Genomic DNA, 15,198 nt, shown 5'->3' on the forward strand with positions numbered 1-15,198 from the left:
ATCCAAAATTAAAAGGGCTTTAAAATACTATTTTGTAGGTACCAATTCTGATTAATAAACCGGTAGATTGTAATTTACCGGTTAATAACAAACTACCGGTTCACAAATTAGAATGGATTTACCGAAGTGAAACTGTCTAATTTATCTAAAAAAAACAATACCGTATCTCATTTTCAATTTATTGAAATACTTCCTCGAGATGACCAGATAAATAAGTCCGAAGACAGTTCATGCATCTATGGCACGTTTGAAAATGAATCAGGATGAAAGGCAATTGCTACTAGTTGAAACATTTTCACTGCTGTTGAAACTTTTTTCTCGTATTGGCGTCGACAATGTTGATAATATGATGTGTTCTGTAATCTGCAATGACTTTTCAATAGTAGGTGTTCTGAAGGGACTTCTTGAAAATCTGCTCGTATAACGCAGTGTGCTTTTCGAATTATAGAAGTTTGAGTTTCGCTTTATCTTCATACAAAACAGTTTATGAATGAAAACATAATAACCCTTGCGAAATCGTGCGTATCCCATCGCGTATATAATAGGGTTAAGACAACTGTTTGAATGTCCAAGTAGTGTCCCTGCAACGTAGACTTCCTTTGACCATTCGTCTTCAAAATCAAATATTAAAGCTATCATATATGGACTCCAGCACAGCACAAATGCAAGAAAAGATATAAATAGGATAATTGCGAACTGAAGATCGTCCTTTTTATACGACATTTTCTTTACAGATCGGCCATGTTTGCTAGATCGTGATAGGCGCATCGGAGTATTTTCACTCCCACCAAATTTTCGCACCTCTCTTCGTCTATTCCTCAAATATATTAGAATTGCAATATAACAACTAAGCACAACGGTCATTGGCAGGAAGATCGACATCGTAGTCATGAAAATTGTATATCCATAGTTTGCTAGCCGGTCAAACGTGCATCCCATCTCCTTTAAGGCAAAGGTGTGACCTCCCCAGCTGACCCAATTTGGCAGATCAAGGAGCATGGCCCATATCCAGAGACCAACGCAATAAAGCATTGTCTTTTTGTGTGTGTAGATACGGTGGTAAATAAACGGCTTGCAAATTTGTATCAATCTGAAAGACAAAAGCAGTTTTGTTTACAAAGAGAATGCCTCTCATTTGCGACGGATGAAGGTAGCATTGCATTTCTTAATATTGCGGCAGTTCAAGTGTAATTAAACGTGTATAGGATACAACAATTCTATACTTTTGGTAGAATTGGTTAAACAAGAAATGAATAAATAGAACGTAGATACTTATGTTCTTACGGAGAGTCGTCTGACCATAATGAGTGCTATTTTAGAAAGTTTAATCTTGCTGAATTACATAATAACAGGACGAGTTGAGCAACGATCAAACTTCGAGCTATGCTTAAGCGAATATTCACATATAGTTTTGGCTGACCAATTGAAACTTATCACACAATGGTCATATATTATCATCGCAACAGTCGCAACAAGTTGAAAAATGAACATAATGACTTTTTCGTAATAAAAGTTGATTGGTTCGTTTAGACATTTGTTTATTTGAAAAACCAACAGCAGGACTGCTTAAATCGGTATGTGAAAGAAAGCTGGCCTTGTACATTTGGAGTCCGTACCCAGTAAAGGTAGCATACATTTGTCAAACTGGGTATGTTTATGTTGTTGTCGTTGTATTTTTGTTGTTTTGCTGCTGAAAAAAGCTGCTGTTGTTGTTCCAATTTTTGTGGTTATTATTGATGTTGCTGTTGTATTAAGTGTTGTTGTTTTTGTTGCTGCTGTTGTTGTTGTTGTTGTTGTTGTTGTTGTTATTTCGAACATTTAGAATATTCCACACTACATTTTGTGTATTCTACCAGACAGCATTTGTTTGGTCATGAAACCAGGCAGAGTCAGACATATGATCATTCTTGCAGAGTTCAAATGACAACTAATATTACAATAAATGCCACTCACAGAAATATGATATGATATAAACAAACTTAAATATTCCGGTGAATTGTTTCTGTCATTCCCGCATTTTCAAATTACCAGAAATACATAATCAGTTGCAATGCAGACAAGCTGTTCTTGAACTGTTTACTTCAATCTGACGTTTTTTTGTATGCAGTCGTGTTTATGATGAAATGTCAGAAAATGAAGTCGATTTGCATTCTTTTTCAATATGTTTGAAAAGAGTAAAGAAACTTTAAGGTATAATTGGTAACGTTTCGCATAAACCTTACAAATACACGTAAACAGCAACTGATGATATCAGGAATGTATAAAATATAAATATGAGAAGAAAAAAAATACATAGACTAAGATTACAAGCATAAAGAGTAAAATAAATATTTGTTTTAAACCTGAAAAACGTTTGGCTTAATTCAAGGAAGCTGCCATTAACGTGTTGAAGTGACATAATTGTAATGTAAAATATATTGTTTATGAAATTTCAGACCCCATTAAAGAGATACATTTTTAATGTCAGCACACAATAGATATTTTGTATATATAGACTATGATTACAAGCATAAAAAATAAAAAATAAAAATCACAGACCCCCATTGCAGGGATATATTTCTTATGTCAGCACATAATAGATATTATGTAAATAGGTGTAGAGGTAACTGACAGCCGACCTGTAGAATATTGTTCTTAAGTTATTCCTTGAATTAAAAACAATCTAAATGAAAACCAGAGACCTATATTGGCATAGTAAAGTTTTCCTGGACTAAAATATCTGCGGGTGTTGTATTCGCTATTAATCAATGGCGCATATAGCTACGTGGGAGTTTGTGCGATGATTATGATTGAATAATTAATGCACAAGTACAAGCTTGATTTATACTTAAGTGCCTAGCTTATCTTAGTTTGTAAAAACATCCTTAAATAACATTGTTTAAGTTTCTGTTTAAACAAAATCGGACATTGATTATTGACACCTCTGAACGGTCCTCACTACGACTATAGGATAAGTTAGTGTTAAATACTTAATAGGTCTAGGAAATTAAATACCTGACATATGATCTGTAAAAATATGTATTTTACGATAGACGTAAACCCGAATTATTAAGTACATTTTAGCAGTTTCCTTATCTAATACGGTTGCGGAATATTGTTACATTCTCAAGTGACCGCAAGTGATCACACATTTTAATTAAGTATGCGGTTTACCAGTGTATTGGTCAGTGCACGTTTAATGAACAAAAACAATAACGTTTAATCCGTGCAATGACCGTGTATTTTGACCAAATATATTTTTAGGTATACGGCTCTTGCATAATCCAACAACAACGCTAAATTTAATAAATGTCTAAGATAATTGAACGTAGTATAAATACAGATGTTTCAACAGTCACAGCGCCACTGCTGTCACCCTTATCATCGACGTCACATACAATGAACCGTAATAAAAGGTCATCCTACGCACAACAAACGTGTTCTTTGTAAAGTTAGATGCATTCCGAAGACCCATCGTTCATCAAAATATGAATGCACTTGAGATAATACGTGAGAAAATGCACTAGAAGAATTATGTAAAATAAATGACTGTGACATTCTATATAATGATAAATGTCCGTTTGTAAATTGGTTACTTGCTGGTGATGACCTAATTTGCACTCTGTTAAAAACAAAGCTTATTTTTAATTTAGTTTGTTTTGTTTTTTTGTTGTTGTTTTTTTTGGGGGGAGGGGGTTCTTTTAATATAATTATGATTTACCTACTCATTAACCCTTTTCAAATGTTACCAAAATAGTATAGGGTCACTACACATAAACAAACACATACTTGTTCATTGGATACCGATATTGTTCTACGCATACAATCATAGTTGCTTGTGAAAGAACATGACAAGTTGAATATTTAAAAAATAAATGAATGCTGTTGAAATGTTCTGTCCCATTTGTTGCGGTTTGATGATAGAAGATGACTTATACTTGTTGCTGCTCTGAACCCTTCATTTAGGCAAAAGTATAACCATTTAGGAAATCAAGTTTGCCTCAGGACTTTCGTATTAACCAGCTCAACTACAACATTGTTAAATGTAATTAACTTCATCATAGCTGCAATGAAATTTAGCAAGTTTTTCCTTGAAATTGTATCTGTTTCAGAGAGATTTATACAAATCACTTTTTACCACGTTTTGTTCATCTTTTCGTTGAACACTAATTGTGCAAGAAAAAAGGCTTACCAATAAGAACACTTGCAACAGACACAAAGCTATCGAGCATCAAATATTCCCATCAAAACAAGACCCCAACAGAGAAGAAAGCGTCTTTCGATTAATTCTGGGATTTGTGGATAAAACCTTAACTGTGCCACGAAAGATGAAACGTTCTAAAAGCTTTTGCATATTATGTTACATTCATCAATTTCACTCTCTTCCTTCGCCCATCTCAAGAGGGTTTAATGGGATGCATACTTATTGAAAAAGATACATGCCTGACGTCATGTCAGTCTAGACAATAGACACATTAAAGCTCGGACAGAGATCCTTTGGGAGCACGGAATATACCTAACCATATCCGCTTCGTAGAGACTTTCTTTGTCAGTACAAGTTAGCGCAACAAAGGCAATAGCTTCTTGGGCCGGCTCAAGCGCTGTTCTTTCTAAGTATCGCTTGGTTTTCAAACGTCCCGAAGGACCAGACAATGAATATAATTCACGAACGAATAATTTATCTAAACCACTTTTATAAAATTGAACATAATCGCTAAAACAAAATGTTTCTATGGCAGTGTTACAGTTTGAGTTTTTTTAATTGTGTGCATATTTTATAATTTATTATGGTTAAACTGGAAATAAGACACGTTTCATTCCAGCCCCATTTGTCCAAGAATACAGTGACCTACATGTCAAAACCTTTGGTGTTGGCATAGAAATATGTATTACAAGAAAATATATAAACTGGCTAACTTAGAAACATACATATGACCTATAAAAAGTCATACTAAGGATATTTTACACGTTAAAAATCGGAGACAGGTATTGCAAACAAAGCTACGGGAATCAAGGATATCCCGTTAGATAATAAAATTCGAAATTGCAAATCAATCATCGATATTAAAAGAAAACTGTTTATATATTTAAGGCAGTGAAAATGAAGCAGATCTAAATACTTTTGAGGTCGAATAACTCTCAAATGTAATATTGTAATCTTATTATGATTTTTTTTGCATAGTGCAACAACAATGTACATGATACAATGTAAGCACACATACATATCATAACAACGATGCAGGACCAGTAGATTCAGTAGATTCAAAAGCAAAGCATAGCATTCTTAAGATACAAGATGAGTAGATTGAAAGCTGAGCTTTTCATAAGAGGTACCGTTTTATGACGCTTTGTGGCCTTAACATGCTAAGCTTAAAGGCTTGCGGGAAAACCGAATTTAATATTCTATATTGTTTCAGACAATTTGTAGTTACTAACAAAACATCATGATCATTAAAAAAATATTCTTGTAAAAAGGAATTGTGTATCGGAAGGACAACGCCAAAGATAAAGCAACACAGATGTTGGTTAAGCTATTTATTGACCACCATGCCGCAATTCAGAGAACATATGCCTTGTCAACGTGTTTGATTATCACACATAGCTTAATACTACATTAGTTTCTGTATATCAGACATGAATCGTTCACATTATACAAAGCAGTCTGGCACTATTGACTGCAAATCTGTCAATATCTTCTAGCACACAAAACACCATAAGTGACAAAGAACAAAATAAGCAGTCCAATTTGATACGAACACGCCACTAGCACAAAGTACAAAAACAGTCTCAATTTGGCTTTAGACATTCATTTTACAGACAAAACTGTCAATGATCAAAACACCTTCTGCCAAACACTGGTGTTTCTTTTTTTATTTTAAGAATCACTTTGTAACATGAAATGATTCCGAAGGACCACGGAATAAATGACTACATTTTGGATGAAGTGATACTTTGAATATGCGCAGTAGTTCCCACTTATATTTCTATATGGGAGATACGGATGTCAAATATGGGGAATGTAAATTCACGGTCATGACTTCAAAAATTGACACAACTTTTAAATTAGCAAAATATCAATATGAGTTTTCCAAAAATGATACAGTGTTGTTTAACAAAATAATATTTACTATAAGTTTATGTTAATCGTTTTTACCACCACAAACATTTTATATTGACGGAATTGACAAACAGACACGAATTTATTGCACCCTATCGTCAACACGTACACGTGTAAACACGCGTTAAATATGAACTGTGTATCTAATGATAGTATAGAAACTTGCCCCAATGGACCGTTTCTTCATGAATTCCAGAAGCGAGTCCGTACCTAGATGAGATTTTTAACATTATAAATGCGAAATCGCTCGTAGGATGCTTGATAAAAGCCCAAGTCTACAGCCTTTGTTCGCGTTTGTTTACATTAAATTGTCGAGAAATGCAAGGTGCATCAATATATTGGGAAAAAGTTAACAAAGGTAAAATTTATAACTTTTAACAAACGTTTTATAAACATGTCGAGACATACACTTTAAATGTGCAGGTAAGCAGCAGCTGCGAATAAAAACTGAATAAGCTGAAAGCGTTGAAGGTCTGTAGGCGCGACGAGCGTCATTTTACATTTTTACAATTCTGTTCAAAGTGAATTATGACAATCGAATCTTTCATTTTTTCAGTGGCCCTCAAATTGTAACCGAAAAGTGCCTGTCATTACCGAAGAATAGGCAATGTAAATCGATTACAGAGCACGCCAAGATTCACTTGTTTGTCAATGGCATCTGACAATCGACCTATGGTATATACTTTTCATTTACTCTTTGAGTTGAAACACCATATAGAAAACAACTGATCTATTGGCATATAAAATGTCTGGGCTTAGATGTAGGAGGGGGTCATCAGTTACTATGGCTACGTTATCCCAAACCAATCGATGCCTTTGATAAAGCCTCTTGTGTGTCCTTGTTGAGTATGTTTGAAAGCCTTGAGCGCAAATACAAACTTGATTTATACGTGAGTGATTAACTTATCTTTGATGGTATTGAAGATAACTGAACTCGAACAAGAAACGTTATCGTCTTTCGTCCTTTTTTTCTATTTGAAATATTATATGTTTTATTTCTCTGGAGTATAATGTCATAATGAAATAAAAAAAATATATAATAAAATTATTAAGTTAGATGAAAATATGTTCTAATACCAACACAATGTGCTCATGTCCGGTTTAAAAATGATAACAGTTACAATTCACCGCACTGAATTGTTGCCGTTTGTTAATTCTATTTTTATAATGTATTTGTTTCTAAGCAGTTTTTCACAAATTGACAGTCAAAATACATACTAAATGTCCCAACATAGGGTTGAGGAGCCCTTGTGATAATCGTTTAAGTCCGGTTATTCAAATCAAAATATCTTAATAGTGACGTATACCCCGTTTATATGCACAGCGATTATTTGCGTTTATATGCCATATAAACCCCAATGTAGATCCCAACATAGAATCAGAACTGCAATCTAGCAATGACTAGGAAATGCATGGAATAATAATCATCAAGTGGCTGTTTTTTTATTCCGCTGCAAATCAAAATTTTGCTTAAGAGGACGCATATTTGGGCCACATCCCTGTCCTCTCGAGGACGCATATTTGGGCCACATCCCTGTCATCTCGAGGATGCATATTTGGGCCACATCCCTGTCATCTCGAGGACGCATATTTGGGCCACATCCCTGTCATCTCGAGGACGCATATTTGGGCCACCTGTTCTCTCGAGGACGCATATTTGGGCCACATCCCTGTCATCTCGAGGACGCATATTTGGGCCACATCCCTGTCATCTCGAGGACGCATATTTGGGCCACATCCCTGTTCTCTCGAGGACGCATATTTGGGCCACATCCCTGTCATCTCGAGGACGCATATTTGGGCCACATCCCTGTTCTCTCGAGGACGCATAAATGGGCCACATCCATGTTCTCTCGAGGACGCATAAATGGGCCACATCCCTGTTCTCTCGAGGACGCATATTTGGGCCACTTCCCTGTTCTTTCGTATTCGAAAACATGTCGGTCTTTTTTATTGAGCTTGCGGTCTTAACAGTTGGTCACAGCATATAGAATCAATCAGTTTTCAAAGCGTGAATCAAAGCAAGTGACTATATCAGCAGCAATTGTACATACAAATCGGCTGGTCGTTAAACACAGAAAACAGTTGAACTACATAAGCAGAGAACGCTATGGGAGTTCGGGATAGAAGGCATTGGTGCTAAATCCCTTATGAGAATAGAATCTTAATTGCATATCAATCTAGAACACAGAATATATAGAGTGGTATCATTCATGCCGATAAAAGAGAAACAGATCAAACGCACTTCTAAAATTGAATGCCTTCAAAGTAATTAATGTATTTTTACAGACTGGTTCATGTTTAGTTTATCTGTTATTCAAGCCTAAGGCTAAAATCATTAATACTGTTAACTTATTTATGTAACTTTCGAAAAAAGTAGTTTTTATAAATGAAAGAAACGGATGAAGAAGTGTAGTTCCTGGTATGAATTGGGATGATCAACATTTTAGTGAAAACGGTCATTTACGCGTTCTATTAGCTAACTAAAACCTTATGAAGTGCTCCGCTGACCCTAGCTTAGCGGTAAGGCGGTTTGAACCAACCACTTGTTCCATTCATGTTACTAGTTTGTTATCTTATTTAAATCTTGGAATTGTTGACATGGTCTTGTTATCATACGGTCATGATAAAGTGTATTAGCTGATTTATCAATACACTCGTAAAACTAGTTCTTGCCGGATATTTTCAAGCTCGCTTCTTCCCGTAGTCTTAATTAATTCTGACTTTGTTACGCGATGATGCAAATTTTCTTAATTTAATATTGTCATGCAATATAATTATAACTTCAAGTATCCAAATGTCTATCTTGTATCGCTTTAGTTTACGGGGCAGACACTGCTTAATCCAAGCATCTGCTGTATATTTTGCAAAACACATAAGGCTTGGATATAACTTCCAAGTGTAAGGTTGAGCGGTCGTAAACTGGTTTACCCGCCCCCACACCCCACCCCGCAGTAACCAGTAAGCTCTTTCTAATTATTCACTGGCCATTCTCTAAGGCAGGCTAATACCCCAGCGTTAATTAATGGTGATAGATATTTAGTTGTTTAAAGATTGTCTTGTTACGATTTGTCACTTGTTTTGGTATTGGTTGCTTATCTACATCCAAGTGTGCTTGATACATCACATTCTGTTAGAATTGTAAAATTGTGTACAAAATATTATTGAAATATTAATAATTCTTTGATACGCAATTGCCATACTTAAAGAAAAAGGACAAAAAATTATGATTGTAATGTTTTTCAACCGTAAACATGCCATGGAAGAGAGAAAAAGTCTACAGTTAACCTGAAATTCTGCACACTATTAAAAAAAATGTGGTTTTTCAAACTGAAATCATGATATTTCAAAGAGAAAGGTATTGACACTTAATATCGATATTAAACCAGTCAGTGAAGTATATTTTGATATTCACGACGCGTGACTTCTAGAAACTCTGTTTGTCCTTTTTTGCCCCTTTTGCCATTTAACAAATCATCGTATAATTTGGCTTATGTGTTCGTCCCTGTAATTTCTATTATTAAATATAAACGCAATTGATTACAAAGTCACAAAATTAAAGGTTGATGAGAAAAAAATAGTTAATTTAAATGCACTATCATCTTTAACTCATTTGACAGTAATTATCAAAACAAAACAAAAAAGATGTATGCACGGATAAAAAATGCATCAACCTAAAGTGTGCACCTTTAGGAGCAACCTGTACTATGATTTCAAATTGCGAAAGGTGTATTCATTCATACCTTACAATTAATATAAGTGGCGTGTATTCTGACAGGAATCATACACAAGAATACTACCTGCTTTTTAAATACACTGTAATACGACCCTAATTCTTGAAAAGAAAAACTAATTCAATCACCTTTGGGTTAGCATTGCAGACGTTGGATTTCAATGAATGATGTAAAACTATTACCACAAAGATAATAAAATGTGAGAATGAGAGCAATATAATGTATATCGCGCAAATATGAGCTGGTGTATAAAAATGTTCTATAATAAATGGAAAAACGTACTTTTTGAACATTCGAGTTTAGTCTCTATCTTCATGTTATCAACTTTTATCTTGTTAACTGACACCAACCCGTTTCAATTGTGTTCTGTTTGGATTCTCTAATGTACTATATATTGCATTCTCTTTATTAGTAACACAAACCACATTGATATTAATTGCAGCTTGAACAAATGACAGAAGCGAGACACTCTATAAGTTTAACACTTTCTTCTTACCTCAGTCTGAAAAACATGCATATCATTGAGCACTTTTGCTTATATAGAGGACAATTGTTTGTGTCATTGTAATGTCGTAACATATACTCGTTTATATCCTCGAGTGAGCACTGAAAGCTAGTGGCGTAGCCAAGAGTGATTTTTTACTTTGGATGTTTACGAGGTAAATTATATTGCAATCTTACACTGAAACCAACATTTCTTTCTTTTTACTATGTTCTTAAATGATATAAAACGACATTAATTGTCGATGTTCAGAAAAGCGCACAAACTTGTATGCGATCGTAACCTCATTTGGGAAATGAGTTCGTTCCAATTATGTTCCAGTCTTGTGCGCGCTGTTGGGTTGATTTGGAATTGATGTCGGGTTAAATTTTCCAAACAGGGAAAAATATTACAATATTGGTATGTCACTGTTTGAAACTGCTATAGTAACAAAAAGGTATTTCACATACCTGTTTTTCCCCAGACAGAATTGAATTCAAAATTGAAAGGGCTTTAAAATGCTATTTTGTAGGTACCAATTCTGATTTAAAAAAAAAACGATATATTGTACATTGTTACAAACTACCGGTTCACAAATCAGAATGGATTTACCGAAGTGAAGCTGTCTAATTTATCTAAACAAAAACACCGTATTTGATTTTGAGTTTATTGAAATACTTCCTCGAAATGACCAGATAAATAAGTCCGAAGACATTCATGCATCTACGGCACGTTTGAAAAAGAATCAGGATGAAATGCTATTGCTACTTCTTGAAACAGTTTCACTGCTGTTGAAATGTTTTTCTCGTATGGGCGTCGACAATGTTGATAAGATGATATGTTCTGTAATTTGTAATGTCTTGTCAATAGTAGGTGTTTTAAGAGGACTTCTTGAAAATCTGCTCGTATAACGCAGTGTACTTTTCGAATCATAGAAGTTTGAGTTTCGCTTTATCTTCATACAAAACAGTTTATGAATGAAAACATAATAACCCTTGCGAAATCGTGCGTACCCCATTGCATATATAATAGGGTTAAGACAACTGTTTGAATGTCCAAGTAGTGTCCCGGCAACGTAGATTTCCTTCGTCCATTCGTCTTCAAAATCAAATATTAAAGCTATCATATATGGACTCCAGCAGAGCACAAATGCAAGAAAAGATATAAATAGGATAATTGCGAACTGAAGATCGTCCTTTTTATATGACGTTTTCTTCGCAGGTCCACCACGTTTACTGGATCGTGATAGGCGCATCGGGGTATTTTCACTTCCACCTAATTTTCGCACCTCTCTTCGGCTATTTCTCACATATATTAGAATTGCAATATAACAACTAAGCACAACGGTCATTGGCAGGAAGATCGACATCGTAGTCATGAAAATTGTATATCCATAATTTGCTAGCCGGTCAAACGTGCATCCCATCTCCTTCAAGGCAAATGTGTGACCTCCCCAGCCGACCCAATTTGGCAGATCAAGAAGCATGGCCCAGATCCAGAGACCAACGCAATAAAGTATTGTCTTTTTGTGTGTGTAGATACGGTGATATATAAACGGCTTGCAAATTTGTATCAATCTGAAACATAAGAGCAGTTTTGCTTTCAAAAGAATTCCTCTCATTTGCGATCAAATCAGACAAAGGTGGCATGACTTTTCTTAATATTGCGGGATTGCGGAAGTTCAAGTCTAATTAAACTTGTTTATTTATTACGATACAATAATTCTATGAATTTGGTACAGTTGGCTGAACAAGAAATTAATAACCAGAACGTAGAGACATGTGTACATATCAAACAGTATATGTGTAAATTACTTTACACAGGGTGAGGTGAATAACGATCAAACTTCAAACTATGCTTATGCGATTTATCACACTATCACTCATAAATTGAGTTTACAATTTGAAACTTATCACACAGTTGTCATATATTATTATTGCAGCAGTCGCAAGAAGTATGATAGTGAACATCAATAAACATATCGAATAAAAATAAATTTTGTAATATTAGTTGATTTGTCCGTTTGGATTTATTTTTGACAAACCATCAGCCGGACATGAATACTTACATCTGTCTGTGGGATAAAGCTGGCCTTGTATATTTTGAGTTCGCACCCAGTCAAGGTAGAATGAGCTTTGTCGAGCAGGGTATGATTTTTCATGGCATCTACCAGTAGTTACCAGGCACAATTCAAGTTAACTTCACATATTTATGATCAACTAGAATAAGGTATGTATAATGTATCTTGTTACCTGTTTACTGCAACAGCAGCTATGGAAGCCATCGATACTAGACAGCTGACCGTACAAATACTTCCCAACATGTGACACAGTACTACCTTGTCCAGGAAAAATCTTGGCCCTTTGGTGACACCTGAAATGCAATTTGAAGAAGAATTAATACAAACAGTCCATAACCATTGATTTCCAAAAGAACCTATACTTATTTATTTTTGACGGCAGCTGATTACTTAAAGATGGCTTTTTCTGGGAATACATTAGTTCTGGATACGAAGAGAATATTCCTTTGTTTGGAATCGATCCCTTACTTTAAGCGGACAACTATGCCAATATGCACATTGAATTTGTTATTAAATTATTAGGCTGATAAACCTTAATTGTAATCAATGTTTGTTATACTAATAAAAGCGTTATTCCTTCAATGAAAAGACATTATCTGACTGTTCACTCGAGATAAAAAGTATTCCAAATACCGAATTGGTCAAGGAATTTTAATTGTGTTGATGTCTATTAAAAAAGTCTATATTTGATGTGACTAGATCGAATAATGCACTTCCAAACGGAAAGGTGAATAACTCACTCACCTATGGTCTTATGTGTAATTATCTTCTGTATCTTTCTATCGCATTGTTCATGTATGTTATTAGCAGGAACCACTTTATTGATTGTAATTATCTAAGCTTACAGATAATTTTCATAAGAATATGGTTATTATAGCGTCGAAATATACATCATGAATTAACGGAATTGACATAATGATATAAGTTGTAAAGAATACTGGTAAACACACTTATAAGCAGAAGGACTGTTGTTATCATGTGTTTCTAATTTCGTATCCAGAAATTGCATTCAACTTATTATTGTACTGCTACTAGTATGTATTCGTACTTACCAACCATGTTCATTGGGCTAACAATGCTGGAAATGCAAATATCCGCTAGGGCTAGATTGATCACAAACATGTTTCCTTTGTTCCTTAGCAACGGGCGGTAACTCAGAATAGCGCCAATAACCTGGAAATAGACAGAAGTAAAGATTTAATTGGTTAACGAAAATAACAAAATTATTTATTTATAGTTTATGATAACAATGAAAATATCATGTCGATGGGAATTGTTACGCCAAAATTACTGCCATATTAACGATATTAGATTAGATCTATACTCTATAACTAAAAGCAAATAATTCGGCTTAATCCATTGTTTATTACAAATCAAAGTTCATCAAGCAAAAGCAATTGATAAGTTATGTATACAGTTATTATAAAAAAATAATAATAAAGCTACTATAATAATGAATCAATTCCAATACATCTAAGTCAAATATATTTCATCATTTAGAAAAATATATCCTTCGGAATTGGCAGATTGCTGTTTTCAAACAAATTGAACACTTTGTTAAACTACTAAGCACCTGTCTCTGAGATATAAACTGCTGCCATACTTATTTTTATCATCATGAAATTTATAGTATTCGTGTTTTTGAAGATGGCAAGTGTTTGAAGATAATTGAATGAGAGAACACTTATGCTTATGCTTACTTCGTCAAGTCCATGAGAGACAAGATATCGCTCATTTATTTTTGCATTCATATAATAGGCTGTTATGTTTGAAGCATCTACATCGAAATGATAGGAAACAACATCATTATGTTTAGAAACTTCAAGCTATCCTATGAACAGAAATAACCAACACGTGACAGATTTATCGTTCCATCTAAGACAATCAAAAGCCGTTTGTCGTGTCGTAAAAGGTAGGTGTCAAGATAGATGTTCAAACAAAACACACCCTCCTTCATACACTTCTTTTCGACTGGCTTGATAGTTTACACAGACAATATAAGTATGGGCGAACATTTGAAAAATAAAGCATGTTTTTCAATTTGCAAAACATATCCGACTTTGTATTTGAATTTGTAATGTTTATACAGTTATGTATTTTGTTTTTGTTTTTAAAATCTCAATATGTTGCCAATAAAGTATAACGTTGTATTAGTATTTCTAAAGTTTGCATCAATATTTTTTATTAAATCTTTTATCAATATTAAATAACGGTTTCTTAAAATAAAAAAGCGCCTATAAGCAAGACAATTAGACCAACATGTAAACCTTGATTTTATGCTGAGCTTAAAATTCCCCTATTTTTCATTTGGTTCCAAATCATCTGGAAGAAATCACTCGAATGTATCATTAAATGAGCTGAATGGATCAACGAATTTGTAATTGTATTTTCAGCTAGTATGTTACAGCTTCCCAGACCAATATCTGTATTTAATTTTGAAAACAACATATCTAAGTGTCCGGAATTAATCAGATTCTGTGAAATCTCACTAGTTACACTCAGAAAATGCAATTGGAGGTACGAGACTTTCGAAGTACCCTAAAACTAATGAAACTTCTGTTTAAAGTCTCAATGATCAAGCCTAACATACACCATTCAACAGATACAGAGCTACACAAGACAATAAACATTGACTGCCAATTGTATAAAACTGGCTTTTTGGTTAAGTCAAAGTTATCCATTTTCTGTTCATTATGTATATGTTAGAGTTCGATTTGGGCTGTTCTTTCCGTAGATCGTAAAAGGTTGACTCTTGAACTATTTGGTGCTTTTGTCAGGATCTATCTACGTAAAATTATTGAGCGGA

The 15,198-nt window shown here is 34.3% G+C and overlaps 2 protein-coding genes across 3 annotated transcripts in view; both read right to left on the reverse strand.

The window, feature by feature from the left end:
* Positions 1 to 258: 258 nt before the first annotated feature.
* Positions 259 to 4,432, reverse strand: LOC128240953 (melatonin receptor type 1A-like). The gene is made up of 3 exons (XM_052957943.1): positions 4,423 to 4,432; positions 4,104 to 4,200; positions 259 to 1,090 (listed from the first exon to the last, which is right to left on the reverse strand). The coding sequence occupies exons 1-3, from the start codon at positions 4,430 to 4,432 to the stop codon at positions 259 to 261; spliced, it is 939 nt and encodes a 312-aa protein (XP_052813903.1).
* A 6,533-nt stretch (positions 4,433 to 10,965) lies between these two features.
* The window catches only part of LOC128240848 (melatonin receptor type 1B-A-like), a 34,332-nt gene continuing 30,099 nt past the window's right edge, over positions 10,966 to 15,198 (reverse strand). For both annotated transcript variants that reach the window (XM_052957780.1, XM_052957781.1), the window contains exons 3-5: positions 13,445 to 13,565; positions 12,565 to 12,685; positions 10,966 to 11,889 (exon numbers count right to left, since the gene is read on the reverse strand). In XM_052957780.1, the coding sequence (XP_052813740.1) occupies positions 11,058 to 11,889; positions 12,565 to 12,685; positions 13,445 to 13,565 (1,074 nt within the window). In that variant the 3' untranslated portion in view covers positions 10,966 to 11,057. The remainder of the gene's footprint in view (positions 11,890 to 12,564; positions 12,686 to 13,444; positions 13,566 to 15,198) is intronic.

Source organism: Mya arenaria, chromosome 7, assembly GCF_026914265.1.
Source record: "Mya arenaria isolate MELC-2E11 chromosome 7, ASM2691426v1".
Lineage (NCBI taxonomy): Eukaryota > Metazoa > Mollusca > Bivalvia > Myida > Myidae > Mya > Mya arenaria.

Excerpts from the sequence above, each read along its gene's own strand:
- LOC128240953 (XM_052957943.1), bottom strand. Across the intron at positions 1,091-4,103 it reads AACGTGGTAAAAAGTGATTT|ATTGATACAAATTTGCAAGC; the intron begins GTATAAATCTCT and ends TTTGTCTTTCAG.